The sequence below is a fragment of the Macrobrachium rosenbergii genome, chromosome 3, assembly GCF_040412425.1.
Source record: "Macrobrachium rosenbergii isolate ZJJX-2024 chromosome 3, ASM4041242v1, whole genome shotgun sequence".
NCBI lineage: Eukaryota > Metazoa > Arthropoda > Malacostraca > Decapoda > Palaemonidae > Macrobrachium > Macrobrachium rosenbergii.
The window spans coordinates 5463259-5479111 of record NC_089743.1 but is presented as its reverse complement, the minus strand read 5'-3'; the positions used below and the strand labels follow the sequence as shown (position 1 = coordinate 5479111).

General features: G+C 41.0%; 1 protein-coding gene across 7 annotated transcripts in view; it reads left to right on the top strand.

The window, feature by feature from the left end:
• LOC136852142 (protein prune homolog 2-like) overlaps nucleotides 1-15853 on the top strand; it is a 207632-nt gene that overhangs the window by 157413 nt on the left and 34366 nt on the right. For all 7 annotated transcript variants that reach the window (XM_067126608.1, XM_067126601.1, XM_067126632.1 and 4 more), the window contains 2 exons: nucleotides 13842-13947; nucleotides 14075-14187. In XM_067126608.1, coding sequence (XP_066982709.1) covers nucleotides 13842-13947; nucleotides 14075-14187 — 219 coding nt within the window. The remainder of the gene's footprint in view (nucleotides 1-13841; nucleotides 13948-14074; nucleotides 14188-15853) is intronic.

The window sequence follows — 15853 nt, the reverse complement described above, 5'->3', positions numbered from 1 at the left end:
AGACTTAAACCTACAAAACAGCACACATCGAAAACATAATCACAATAAACATCAAAAAAGGCCAACAATTTCAAGCATTATTTAAATTGAGGAGCCAGGCAGTGAGGTATGATTGGCCCAGGAAAACTGGTAGGGCAAATAAATGAGGCAGGCGGGCTGGGGGAAAGGATAAGGTAAAGGATAATTTAAAGGTGGGGATGACACTCCCAACAGCCACCGTGGGAAATTTCAGAGCTTCAAGTGTTTTGAAGTAGTGGCGTTTAAACACTAATGGAGATTTCACCCCGTGTATTTTGTTAATTCAGCAAAATCCATATTATGAAAATAATTGGTAGAGGTAGCTACCGCTCGGATATCATGAACCTTGGGAACTGAATCCTGGTTAGCTTGTTTAATGAAGTATAGGATTTGCTGTCTTATAGCTTTTAAAGAAAGTGTTCCACCTTTTCCCTGATAAAAAGAGGACCAGACAAACACTGAGAAGTTCTTTTGCAAGTAAGCCCTCAAGGTAGCGACTGGGCACAAAGACAGGTCTTGTGGAAGAGGGACCACCTTCCAAGGAGACCACCTGTCTTGAGGGTCTTCATTTTTTGCTAGGAATCTATGATCTGGGGAAAGCAGAACTTCTCCTGACGGGAGGAAATCTATGTGATCGACACCTCTGGAGAGAGCAGACAGTTCTGAGATTCTGGCACCTGAAGCTAAACTAATCAGGAATAAAGTCTTCCTTAACAGATCTAGATAAGAGCATTGGGCATTATTAATATCTGAGGCTAATTTCAGAACGTCGTTAAGGAACCAGGTAACCGAATGTGGGCGTGTTACCGGCCTTAAACGAGCACATGCTCTAGGATGGAAGAAAAGTATGAGTCAGTTAGGTCAATCTTGAAGCCATGCAAAAACACCTTTCTCAAAGCTGATTTTGCTGTAGTGATAGTGGCCGGGCTAGGCCTTTTTCAAACAATGATCTAAAGAAGGTTATCACTAAATTAGTGGTCATAGTTTGAGCTTCAGATGCTTTCAGAAAAGATGCCAATTTCTTGACTGCTGAGTCATACTGTCTGAGAGTAGAATCTCTCTTATCGGATTCAATAAACAGAGTATTAACAGGGTCAATATTCGCCCCCCTTTGGGTGGCAAACTTCATAAAGTCCATAAAGCCAGGGCATTCAGAATTTTTGAGCAAGCTGACACAGGCTTCGTTTGTACTATCTGAGTCAGCCTGGGTCTGGGTATCTGGCGACGCCAAGCAACTTGAGTTCCAGGAGAAGTGGAAACCAGTTGCTCTTCGGCCAATTGGGGGCTACTAGGGCTACTTGACCCTTGAATGACCTGAGCTTGTGTAAGACTTTCATCAGCATGTTTATTGGGGGGAACAGATAGATTCTCTCCCAACTGTTCCAATCTATGGACATTGCATCTGTGGCATAAGCTTGAGGATCTAGATTGGGAGCCACATAACAAGGGAGTTTGTGATTGCTCTCCGTGGCAAACAGGTCTACCTGAAGTCCCGGAACACGATGGCAGATCCAGTTGAAGGAGTCCTTGTCTAGGGACCATTCCGACTCCAGCGGAGTCGACCTGGACAGAGAATCTGCCACTACGTTCCGCACTCCCGCCAGATGGGTAGCTGACAAATGCCAGTTGTGTTTGTCCGCCAGGGAGAAGATGGCTAACATCACCTGGTTTATCCGGCTCGATTTGGACCCGCCCCTGTTTATGCAATGAACTACTACGGCACTGTCCAACACCAGCCTGATGTGGATCTGGTTGGCTGGACGAAGCTTTTTCATGGTTAGAAACACTGCCATTGCTTCCAAAGTGTTTATATGGAACTGTTGAAACATGGTAGACCATGTCCCTTGTACCTTTTGTTTTGGTGAGTATCCTCCCCAGCCGCTTAACGAAGCGTCTGTGTGGATTACCAGAGCCGGCGGGGGAAACTGAAGAGGGACTGACTTGGAGAGGCCCTTGACTGTGGACCATGGGCGGAGTCTTTTCCTTAAGATTTGCGGAATTGATGAGACCCTGTCCCTGAGTCTGACATTGGCTCGTCTCCGCCACACTCTGTTTATGTCTTTTAATCTCGCTTTTAGGAGCAGGTCTGTTACCGAGGCGAACTGAAGAGAACCCAAAATTCTTTCTTGTGTCCGGCGGGAGGCTTTCCTGTAATTCAGAAACTTTCTGGTAGCTGTGGCTATTTCCTTCCGCTTGGCCGGCGGAAGAGATAGCCTGTATGAGGTTAGCTAAGTCCCACTGGATACCCAGCCACTGAAACCGAGCTTCCGGCTTTAGGCGGGACTTCTCCCTGTTCAATTGGAAGCCTAGGGATTCTAGGAACTCGATCACTATGGCCGTAGCTCTCCGCACTCCTCGGCGGTTGAAGCCCAAGTTATCCAATCGTCCAGGTATGCCGCTAACAATATCCCCGGGACCGTAACTGCTGAACTACTGTTTCTGCCAGTTTTGTGAATATTCTGGGCGCTATGTTGAGCCCGAAAGGCATGACCCTGAAGGAGTAGGCCTGTTTCCCCAGTCTGAAACCCAGGAAGGGAGAGAAGTTCCGCGCAATCGGGACGTGATAGTATGCGTCTGAAAGAGCGATAGAGGTGGTGACGGCTCCACGCGGAAGTAGAGTCCGTACCTGCGCAACTGTAAGCATGCGAAATTTGTCGCATTGTATGTAAAGATTTAGACGCCGATAGGTCCAGAATTACTCTTTGTTGACTGGAGTCTTTTTTGGGAACAGAAAACAGCCTGCCTTGGAATCTGAGGTGTCTCACTTTCTTTATTGCTCTCTTCTTGAGCAGTTCCGTCACAAAGTCTTGTAGAGCTTTGGAGGAGGGTTGATGAAATCTGGTCAAGGGAGGAGGGCCCATGATCCAGCTCCAACCCAAACCTTTGGACACTTATGCTGTGTGCCCATGGACTGAAAGACCACTGGTCTCTGAACCAGAAAAGTCTTCCGCCTACCTGGCTGGTCTCACTGGGAGGAAGCGGGTTTATTACCTCTACCGCGGCCTCCTCTTCCCCGGGAGAGGGACCGTAGGGCAGCCTTGCCTCTATAGGAGGCTCTAGCTCTACCCCCCCTTGCACTCCTGTTAAGACCATGAAAGGCCCTACGACCCTCATAAGAAGGGTTATATGCCGGAGACGACACATAAGAAGGAGTGGTAAGGGAGTGTTGAGCTGGCTGAACCAGCACAAACTGTTGAGGTTGGGCCTTGGAAGTGGAGGGTTGGCTCACTGCCGAGACAGGTACCGCCTGGACAACAGACTGATGTTGCTGTCTTCTGTGCCTCCTGTACCTTTTTCCCGGTCTATACTGGGAGCCGCTGGACTCTGGGGTTTTTCGTTTGAAGGCCGGAATACCCCACCGGGAGCGCAGACTTTGGTTAGCCCTGGTTGCCTCAGCCAGGACACTGGTGACTTCTTCTTCCGGGAACAGATTGGCTCCCCAGAAGTAACTCTTCATGAGCTTGTTAGGCTCATGTCGAATGGTAGCGTCAGCGAAGATGAATTTACGACAATTCAGCCGCGCCACCATGAAGTCATATAGGTCCGACTGAAACCCTGCTAACAAGGTTTTCGTCAAGACCTGGAACAGCGGCTCCTCAGAAAACGAGACGGCGGTTGCCTCCGATAGGCACAGCGAGTTCAGAGACCGCCAAGCGACACCGTGCCTCGAACTCAGCCTTCAGGAGAGCTTCCGTCAGTTTGGGAAGCTGCTCACTGAACTGGTTGGATGCGCAATCTGCGTCCAGTTTACCAATTGTAAACGTGGACAGAGCATCCTTCCAAAAGTCATCACCCCCTGGGAAGATTAGAGACGTGGGGTCCGTCTCTCTGAGCTGAGGCAAAGGCTTGCCCTCAGCACATGCCTGAGCCGTTGCGAGTGCAACCTTAGTCAAGCAGGGGGTGGGGAGCTTATCCCCAAGGGAGAACATGGTGAAGTTGCCCTTGAAGGGGGTCAACTTGGTGTTCTCCGCTTGCCACTCTGTAAAGGTGCGCATCAGAGCTGATTGCGCCTGGTCCCTAGGGCAGATCACTGTCTCCTTAGGGACCTTATCAGAGCATACCCAGGCTTCTTCTGTCAGCCTAGCGAAGCCTGGATAGGGAGGCAGAAGATCTGGAGGGAAGAATTCTAGTTCCTCCAGTCTACGAGTGCCTAGACCCTCAATTGTTAGAGTGTCTTCATGCCGGGGAGCATGAAGGGCTAAACGCCATGGGTTCCCTTTGTCAATTGGAGGGAGGGCGGAGGCGTCCGGGATGGGATAGTGCACCGCAGCCCCCCCGGAACGCACGATATCGGAGAGCATAGTCTCCTGACTGAAGCCTCTCCGTAAGCTTGCTCAGCTTCGCCTCTACCTCCGTAGAGAACCTCTCGAGCAGCATCCCAGCAAACGCCTCAGGGTCAAAGGCAGGCTGGCGAGGAGGGCTAGGCTTGGCCGCTCTCTTACTCGCACCTCTGCCTGAGGTACTTGGTCTGCTCGGAGGCCACCGGACCAGCGTCCTGTCACTTTGACGGGGAAAGGGGGATGCCTTGCGGGAAGACGAAGACTTATAGCCTTTCGCCTTCCACGACTTCTTCAGCTTGGGGACAGTAGACTGGGCTCTGTCCTTCAAGAGAAGATTTATGAAAACCCTGAAAGGAAGACAAGGATGAAGATGGGGAATCAAACAGGGCGCCCGCCCCACTGCCTCAGTTACCTCCCTACCTACCTCCTGGTCCTGTTCCGTGTTCATGGGTTCCAGGTCGAGATCAAGCGCAGCGACGTCCTCCGACACCCCTCAGACAGCGGGTCATCCTGGAGAGGCTGGGTCTCTACCGGATTTGCTCGATGATGGGGCGGCAACTTCAGCTGGAACAGCCGCAGCAACCGGGCGCCGGGGTACAGAATGTTCCTTAGGTTCTCGTCGAGAACATAAGGTTTCCCCGACGGAACGTTCCCGCCAAACCCAGCCACCCAGGCACGGAGGGACTCGAGGGCCTCCTTGCGGGAGGATTCATCGGCCTGAAAGAAAGGGGAGTATCAAAGACCGAACTATGATGGTAAGATCGTAAAACCCAAAATTTTACCATGACATTATATGTGAGAGCCCCCGGAGGAGCGGAACAAAAACAATCGGCTTACCGACTCGTCCTGGACACACCCATAGAGTGCGAAGCAAACCTCACAGCCATCCGGGTGCCACACGATCAGGTCGTCCAAGCGTACCGCGCAACCGGCGTGGGTACGGCAAACCACGTGCCCGTAGGGCTGGTGCAAGATGGCCGTGCACCCGGGCTCCTCACAACGAACAGTCTGTAAGTGTGAACAGTATATGAACCTACTAATCTAAGATAACTTAAACTAAAGTAGGTACTAAGTAGTTTCATACCGCACTACCGGAGCACTCCGGAGGGGTGAAAAAACTAGAAAATGAACCTACCCATTCAAGATAACTTAAACTACAGTAGGTATAAGAATTTCGTACCGTACCGCTGGAATACTCCGGCGGAACGAAAATACTGAGCCAGACAAGACACCTTATCTCAAGGAACGCCGGAGATAATACGGCGGAACCGAAAGCCAGTGTCGCTGGACTCGTGGTACAAAGAATTAAACTAATCAATCAAAAAATTTTGGAATCCGGCGGCGGGATGCATGAGGCCGCCGGAATAATCTAGTATGATAGATAAAGCGATGGTACAAATATTCGGTTAACAACGCATAAGGAATAATTTGATATAAGCCCCCGGGTTCCGGCGCAAACCCCTCCGGGATCCCGAGCCTCCGAGGCTAGAGCATAGCAGAAAGGTGAGGCAGTACATCACAGCTGATCAGAATCTGGTCAGGTGGAAAAGCCAGTCAAACCTATCCACATGATTCAAAGCGCCGAAGCAATAGTAGGGCGGAGGCAACGGGAGGGCCGGGGAAGGCGGAGTCGAGAGAAGTGAGAGAGTGAGCCCTGAGAGTGGTCGGAAATCTGCTCGATCCGGAGAGAGCAAATCAATGAGACACTAGCCAAGTGATGTCAACAGAACCTACCCCAGGAGGGAGTGTGCCCCTCTACTAGGGTAGGCCTGACTGCCTCGGGGTGACCATCGGAGGCCCGACGTCACGCGCGCAAGGAGATGACAAACAACTTGAACCTCACACAGGGGAGGAGGGGGGGGGAAGCGGGGGGGAAAACAGGAAGGAAAGAGCAGTACTTGAAGGAGAGGGTCAAGAGAAATAACAGGACAGGAGACTGGGGCGACTGTACCCTCCACTCAACTGTAACCCCGCGAGGTAGAAGGTATCCAGAGGGTACCTACGTACAGGGAGACTCATGACCCACCACAAGTACAGGGGAAGGAAAAGGAACTGTCCTAAACCAAACCACACCACGCTCTCACCCTCCTAGAAGGCCTAGCCTAATAACCGGGAGGAGAGAAGGAAGGGAGAGGAAAAAAAGCAGGGAGAGAAATTCCTGTGTCGAAGGCCAACCGTAACCGACTAAAGTAAGGGAAAGGGTTGAGGAAAGCGTGAAGGAGACTCTCCAGGATAAAATCCTCCTACCCTACTAATGCTAGCAGGGCAGGAAACTGGGGTCTCAAAACTTCAGCAACCCAACCAAGCGGTAGACGGATGGAACAACAACAGAAACTCCCTCGACCTGACTATCCCCCCTTTCCCTCCTACCCTCTCAAGCGAGACACAGGAGAGCAGGAGGTTAGGTAGAGCAGCTAAAAAAGGAGGTAGCCTAACCCACCAACTAGTGATAAGACTAGGCTAGCAACCCCGCTAAATGATATACACATGTTAACCTAAAGACAAATAAATAACCATCTAATAATATAAAATGTATATAAAATGTATAAGCTTGTGCTAGGCGAATAGCCTAACCGAACTAGGCGACAGAATGTAAACAGCCAACATGCCGTACCTGACGCCACGCTCGGAAATAATAATATAATAAAATAATTTCGCGACATCAAGCACATACAAGAAAATATTTTTACGTACTCATCAAAAAAGGGAGACATCCTGGGGAGAAAAGCAAAAGAGTGGAAACTTCGGATACCCCAAACAATAGCAAGAATCCCAATGAGAGGAGACTCACAAAATTTAAAAATTAAAGGAGACCCAAAGACACACCCTAAGAAAACTCCACCAGGATGATCCCATGACGGGGAATATAAATATAATTAGTGTAAACGACCGAGAGAAACCCAAACAGAACAAGCTGAATGGGTGTACCTCGAGGTCAACATGGCTGACAAAGGACACCGCAGCGCCAAACAAAAACCACGTATAATATTATAAATACGGGCTAAAACAGCCAAACTAATCATAAAACCCCACAAGAAGATGGTACTTAACTTGAGACAGCAAAGCTGCTTGATGTCATGATGAGATAAAGCAGAAATTGCTGGAAAAACACAAGCAAAAAGATCTAACAACAGCAGAGATCACGTGCTAGCATGGAATGAGTTCAGATGGCGCTGGGGTCGCCGTCGGGCGGGCGGGTGAGTGAGGGAGCTGGGTCGGCTCTCCGCTCTTCCGGGGGTTTTGTCATTGGGATGTCTTCAGAGTGTGGTTCTGTGGCAGTGATAACTTCACTCACCCTTACCCATACCGACATCTATTTTCATTATAGATGCTCGATCTGGGGGTAGTAACCCCAGCATTCCTGATAGCATTTTTCTCTGGTATATTTAGCAATATTTATACCTAGAAATTCGTGTTAGTAAGGAATTTCACCGGGTGACACAGGGACGAGCTCAGAAATATAGTATATATATAATGTATGTATGTAAACTTGTGCTCTATAGAAATCGGAACCACTCGACCAATCTAGACAATTTTACACATGGAATCTCATTTCACCCAAGGAAGGTTTTGGTGTAGGTTTCAAACCCATACCCCCATCCTCCTGGTTACCTTTTTACTGCAGGTCCCGGCAAAGACCCAGTCATTGGACAACATTTTGGACTGGTGTGAAATGTGGAGTGTCGGGAACGTAGGTTCATACACTTTCGTATCGAGAATGGGGCTCTGCAGTGGCAGCGGGCTGATGTGCGACTCACTCAGTGTCAGGCTGAGTAGCACGACTTAGAAAAATTTTCCTGCATCCCCTCTGAATTCTTTTGTCGTGCAAAGTATGTATACTAACTTTGAAAATGCTTTTCTTCCCTGTGATTAATAATTCTGTCGAGAATTCATTGCTTTAAATACACATGTTAATCAAAACCAACACCACACCATGTGTAACTTCCTTTCCAAGGTAAATGATCGACTGTCATTCAGTTTTCCTGGCAGTGCTGGGTTGGTCTGCTATTATATATATAGATATATATAGGTATATATAAACATATATATACAGTATATATATAAATTTTTATACATATATATATATATATATATATATATATATATATATATATATATATATATATATATATATATATATATATATATATATATATATATACTGTATATAAAATATATATATACAGTATATATATATATATATATATATATATATATATATATATATATATATATATATATATATATATATATATATATATATATATATATATATATATATATATATATATATATATATATATATACTGTATATGGTATTATTTTAGAAAGAGGAACCAGCCCAAAATGACATGAAAATATGTTTTCTAGGTGATTTTGATGTGTTTTGCACGAATATCACCTTCATGTTCCTCGGAAATTAACGGTTTTAGACTTTACTCGGCGGAAGAACACGGCCCTACTGTAACCCCTGTGGCTAGCGCGCGCAGCGCAACATTACCTCTTGCCAGAAAATGTCGTGCTTGCCAAGAATCTTTAAATATGCGGATAAGGCGCGAAGCGCCGTTCTGCCACGGCCTTACTGACAGCACACAAAACAGGATGACATATTGGTTTTGGTGTTCTTCCGCTGATTTCGGTCGTGGTCGAGTGGGCCCGGAAACTGTAGGTGCTCCGAGTAAAGTCTAAAACCGTTAATTTCGAGGAAAATGAAGGTGATATTCGTGCAAAACACATCAAAATCACCTAGAAAAACATATTTTCATGTCATTTTGGGCTGGTTCCTCTTTCTAAAAATTTACCATATATATATATTAACACGGCGATAAAATATACAAGGAGCAAAAGCAGTAACAAACATGGATGTTCACTATCAAATCCTGAACAGTCCAGTATACATGAACATAGCAAAAAATGTAAAGTTCCCATTAAATATGACAATTTCATTATTGTGGGTCAAAACTCCAGCCCAAATGAATTATTGTTCATCAAACAGCTTGTTCCACAGTTGAACACCCAGCCCACCTCCACGCCCTTGTACCTTTCTTAACCTGTTGTTTTTGTTTTACATACTTTTAGTTTTTGTTTATCTCTTGCCATGGTAGTTCGACCCCTAGTGCTCCTCAAATATTTCTTAGCTTTGTAAATTTTTTTTATCTTGTTTTTGTATTTTTATCTGAACTTTTAATCAACATATGTGCTTTTAACTTTCTGTGTAACTTTGTCAGTCTTGAGTGTACTTTTACGTTTGTGTGAAGTTTTGGTTTTCATTTTAATGTGTATAAACGATTTTTTTTAGATGACTAGCCAATTCATATACTTTTAATTGGTCGTTATTTATTGTACAGAACCCTGATGATGCATTCAGCTGAATGCGAAACGTGTCAAAATAAATTATAGTACGCCGCCATGTTTGTTCCTGCTCCTGCTCTATATATATATATATATATATATATATATATATATATATATATATATATATATATATATATATATATATATATATATATATATATATATATATATATATATATATATTATATATATATATATATATACTGTATATATATAATTATATATATATTTTATATATATATATATATATATATATATATATATATATATATATATATATATATATATATATATATATATATATATATATATATATATATATATATTATGTATATATTATGTATATATTATGTATATATATATATATATATATATATATATATATATATATATATATATATATATATATATATATATATATATATATATATATATATATATATATATATATATATATATATATATATATATATATATATATATATATATATATATATATATATATATATATATATATATATATATATATATATAGATATATAGATATACATATATATATATAGATAGATAGATAGATAGATATATATATATATACAGTATATATATATATACTCGTATATTATATATATATATATATATATACTATCCTTTTTATCAAGACTTTTAATCAGTCTATATTTCTTTTCTCCTCAGGCAAGCTTTTAAGGAATAAGGAAAAATTATTCAAGATTATTTCCATTTATTTATTCTAGTTGACAGACCGTTTCCTCACTCATCAGCGACATCGTCAGGACTAAATCACAAATTGACATACAGAGTTTTTATCACTGTGTGCAGGCCTCATTCTCTCGCTGGTGGTCTAGGCAGCAGCATGGGCATTCCTGTTGCTCCCTAGGACATGTCCTATGCCACAGTTTGCAGCAAAGGGTGTGGGCAAGGGCATGATTCCTGCCATTAGCCGATAGTCTCAATTTGCTCCGTTGTCAGTAGTTGTGTCCAAGGGCGTTCTGTCGCTCGTGTCTCCCTTCGGATTCTCATAGATGCTCTGCAGTTTCCTTGAAGAAGGGAGGAGGGAGTTCGTGTTCCTCTGTATGATTAACGCAGGCTGTTGTTGATTTATACTCACAGCTTCTGCTATTTGCAATATGGAACCGGGTTTCTCTGTGCACGATCTCTGTTCTTTCTAATAAGTGTCGGTTGACAGTCATGGTTGTCTGTGCGGTGTTGAAATATTGCCCCTTGGTTGCGGTGAGCTTGCAGTCACCTGCGTTGAGTGGTAGTGATGTGACATATGTAGTAATTGCTAAGGCCTTGACATGTCCCTTTGGTACATTTAAATTTGTATCCTAAGTTGGTCGACTCAACATCTCTCTACATCGGGGCACGTTATGTAATGAAATACTCTCAGTAGGATTCGTAGTTGTTATACCACTGGCAATTATCCCCTTTGTGACCTTGACCTCATCCTTGAACTGGCTGTGATATTCAGCATTGTAATACAATGTGATATTTCTCAGTGAGGTAGGCATTATCACTGGTGTTCTGGCATACATGTCCAACTGTTTTCGTATGCAGACTTTTATTAGATCGCTGTCGTATCCTTTATTACTTAGGAGTCGCTTAACACATTCGAGCTCTGCATGATTAGCTCTCCATGAGGAACACTGTAATTGCGCGTCTCATGTACCTAGCTCCACAGAGCGTTTGTTAGTGTCAGGGTACTCCCCACGGGCGTTGAGGCATCAACCCACATTAGTTGCCTTTTGCTACACTGTGTAGGTTCGAGTTCCTGTTCAGGGCATACAAGGCATAAATACATATATATTTATATATAATTACTTATGTACATATATATTTATATATAATTGTATATACTGTATATGTGTATATATATATACTGTATATATGTATACAGTGCCCCCTTTTTTACTCATTTCACATTTCCGCATTTCATTTTGTTGCAGATTTTTGTGGAGCACATCATTCACTTGTCTGTGGGACAATTTCACTAATTTGCAGATTTTTTGGGGAGCCGTACTCTAAAATTATCACTAATTCGTTTATTTCATAGAGCAACACTGTGTATCCACTAATTCCTCAATTTTTTCATTAAAACATATGTATACTGAGAGAGAGAGAGAGAGAGAGAGAGAACTCTGGTTTTTACATCCAAGTCTAAGCGCAGTGTACTGTATATGGATTCTGTAAGTGAAATAATGTTTCATTGATAGTTTGCTTTTTTTATTAAAGGATATTGTATACTGTTTGAGAGAGAGAGAGAGAGAGAGAGAGAGAGAAACTGGTTATTACATCAAGTCTAAGCAAAGTATAAATGGATTCTGTAAGTGAAATAACTTTTCATTGATATTTTTGCTGTTTTTTTCAGTAAAATATATGCATACTGTTTGAGAGAGAGAGAGAGAGAGAGAGAGAGAGAGAGAGAGAGAGAGAGAGAGAGAGAGAGAGAGAGAACGAACTGAAGTGTTTATACATCAAAGGACAGTACTAGCTTGCTGGGGACGAGAATTCAAAGGCACTTAAACTATGGCTGGGATGAGTGTGTTGAGAGTTGCCTATGTATGAAATTCTGATTTTAAATATTTTTACAGTGATAAAATATTCAACAGTGGTAAAATATTCTCTTGTGTACTGTTATAATATCTGTGATAATCATAGTCAACTAAACTTGTAATGAAATATGGTACAATAAGTCAGAGCAAAATATGGCAACACTATCTCCTTGATCTGTCGTGAACTTGCTGGATATGTTTATTTTCGTGTTTTTTATGTTTATGGTACAGTGACTGATATTGTTTTCATTAAAGGATATGTACATACAGTACTAATATACGAGAGAGAGAGAGATTTTATATGTTGTCACAGAGAAATTGCTACAGTAGTCATGAAGCTTGGATGTTTTAGTTGCCTATGTATGAAATTTTGGATTTTGAATATTTTTTTGGTGATCTGATCAATACAGTATACGTAAATGGATTCTGTAAGTGAAATAACATGTTGTAGATATTTTGCCATTTTCTCATTAAAGTATCTTTATATTTATACTAAGAGAGAGAGACACGGCAGAAGAATTTTTTAATAAATTTATGCAAAATGATGTAAATCAAGAATGTTCTGTAGTAAATAATTTTTTTATCATAAATGTATTTGTACATTTATGATATACTAGCACAGTAAATATAATTTCAAAATCACCTTATAGCACAGGAAAATATCAATACTATATGTAAAATGTATGTCCAGTGCATTACAGTATGCACAGAATGATGCGCAAAGTTACGTAGGCCAAAGAAAACATTCATGTCTGAATTATAGGGGATACTTAAGAGTAACGGTTGTAGGCTGGTACTTATTAATTTTGCAGCATGACTTTGAAATAATAGGTTGTTCTGGGATGATAGTTTGAGGTATATTTTTGTTTGAACTGTCAAGTTTGGCAATGAACTGTTAAAATAGGCAGTTATAGGTGCTGCAGGTGTGTATGTAGCCTACTTAAGAGTAACAGTAGTACAAGAGTACTGTAATGTTGGGTTACTTTGGCTGGTTTGGGATGTATTTTTGTTTGAAGTATTAAATTGTTTTAGCATGATAATTTAAGGTATATTTTTGTTTGAACTATCAAATCAAGCAGTGAAATGTTAAAATAGGCAGATATAAGCAACTTAGTTTAAGGGGGTACAAGGTATTTGGCAGTTGTAAGCCAGTTATAAGCATTTTTAGAGGAATTTTTGCATTTCAGCAAATTTTTCATTTCCACAGTAGGTTTTGGAACCTATTCTCATTGTATATATATATATATATATATATATATATATATATATATATATATATATATATATATATATATATATATATATATATATATATATATATATATATATATATATATATATATATATATACACACACACACATATACACACATACATACATACATATACATATATACAGTGGCCCCCATTTTTACACAGGAATAGGTTCCAGAACCTACTGTGGAAATGGAAAATCTGCTGAAATGCAAAAAATCCCCTCTAAAAATGCTTATAACTGGCTTATAACTGCCAAATACCTTATATATGTGTGTGTGTGTGTGTATGTGTATAAAATTTTAAAACCATCCTGGGAATATCAGCAATGAAATACATTTTATAATATTGAATTTTATTTTAGGTATGTGCTGACAACATTAGACCAGCTGATAGCAGAAGATTATGTATTAGTGTATCTACATGGAGCTACTACCAGGGCCAACATGCCATCCTTTGCATGGCTTAAAGTTAGTATACCATGTGTCTTACAGAGGCTAATTATAATTATATAATTTATCTATGAATATTTGCATAATTTTCTCTGATAATAGTTATTATTCTGCATTTTATTTTTTTCACATTTTTACTTAACAGAGATGTTATCAAATGATAGATCGTCGTCTACGTAAGAATCTCCAAGGTCTCTACTTGGTCCATCCAACTTTCTGGGTTAAAACGGTGGTGGTCATGACACGCCCTTTTGTTAGGTACGTTTTCCATAAGATTTTTTCTAAGCAGTGAAACAAACGAAAAGAATGGAGAAAACCGCTATTTAGGTGTATCCAATAGTAGTACAGTACAGTAACAGTTTCCAAATCTTGAATAAACTTGTTTTTATGTTGTTTTCTATGGCAATAGCCTCAGCTTGTAATCTTTCCCTCACTAATGGCTGTGTGGACTCTTTACTTATTCATACTCCCCTCGTATGTGTTTTTTTACTTGAGCTTAACAGCAAATTCTTAGTTTATATGATATATATAAATGGAAATGGATACACACAGTACCATGTGTAATAAGATAAATTTCTGACTCTCATGAGTAATGAGCTCAGCACTCTCAAACGAAAAGCAAGTGCTGCCAACTGACCAACACAGGTTATGAAAGAAGTTGGAACCTAAATATTTGTACAGTACCTGAGGCTTTACCTGGCCAAGTTGCACACCTCACTTCCAATGTGAGTTAGAAATTGAATGAGGTGCAATCAGTTTAGTCGTTGAAGGGTTGGGAAGTTGTGTAAAACTTGCTGGTATCAAGTTATGCAACCTGCCCAGGTAATGCCTTGGGTACTGTGCAAGTACTTAGTTCCATCTTTTTTCATAACCCATTTGACTCAATTGGTAGGGGAGAGTGGTGATGGTTCGGACATTTTTTTAATTGCTCTCTAGAAGTCAGAGTTTAAGGAGCAGTGATATCCTTGGCATGTCAATGTGTAGCCTCATCATCCTACATTTACCGGTAAATGTAGTGTCGTTCACTTCACTATACTTGAAGCTATTTATCTTCAAGTACAAGTTTCCAAAATGTCCGAATCATCCCTACCCATGGTGATGATTCGGACAAGAGCATGGGATGATTCGGACAATTATTATAATTGACATTTACCTTCAAGTCAGAAACAGAAATACCAAACGAAGTGTTTTATTGAAATAATCATAATCACCTTAAAAGATTATTCTCTCCCTTAGTGAATGGCAGACAGAAAATCTACGATGTTTGCTGAGAATAAATGTTATAATAGTCTTAAAGAATATTGAAACCTTCAAAACAAAAACTAAACTTGAAATATCCTTGCCACCAAATTCTTAAATGACCAAAATTTACTTGAAATTCTCCTCTCTATGAGTAAAAACCAAACATAAATTGTAACTCAAATACTTGAAATTTGTTGTGCCTCAATATTAAAGTTGGCCTAACGAATATTGTATCCTGCAAAAGAAAAACAAAATTTGAAATACCCCTGCTTTCTTTTCATACTCTGCTGAACTGGGTTTGAAGCACTCCAGTTACTGCCTCTTTACCAATAGTTGCTTCATCCTCAATTTCTGGAAATTTAAAACTATTAGCACAAATTTCTGTGATTATCTTAAATAAGAAACCTGACATTCATCACCCTCGTCTAAATTGCCGATTCATTTGCCTACATAATAGACTTTGCTACCTTTTACTGGATCTATCCCAACAAGAACAAAATCTCCCTCCTCTGGGACTTTATCAATAAAACCACTTCTTTGTCTTCTATCTGCTCTGAGATATCAGAAGAATTATTGTTAAGATCGGCTGTCAAGATGATGAAGGTCTTCATCACTTGTCTGGGCCTCTGTATCTAACTTTTTGTATTTTTCTTGCTTTTAATGTTCTTGAGGTATTTCATGA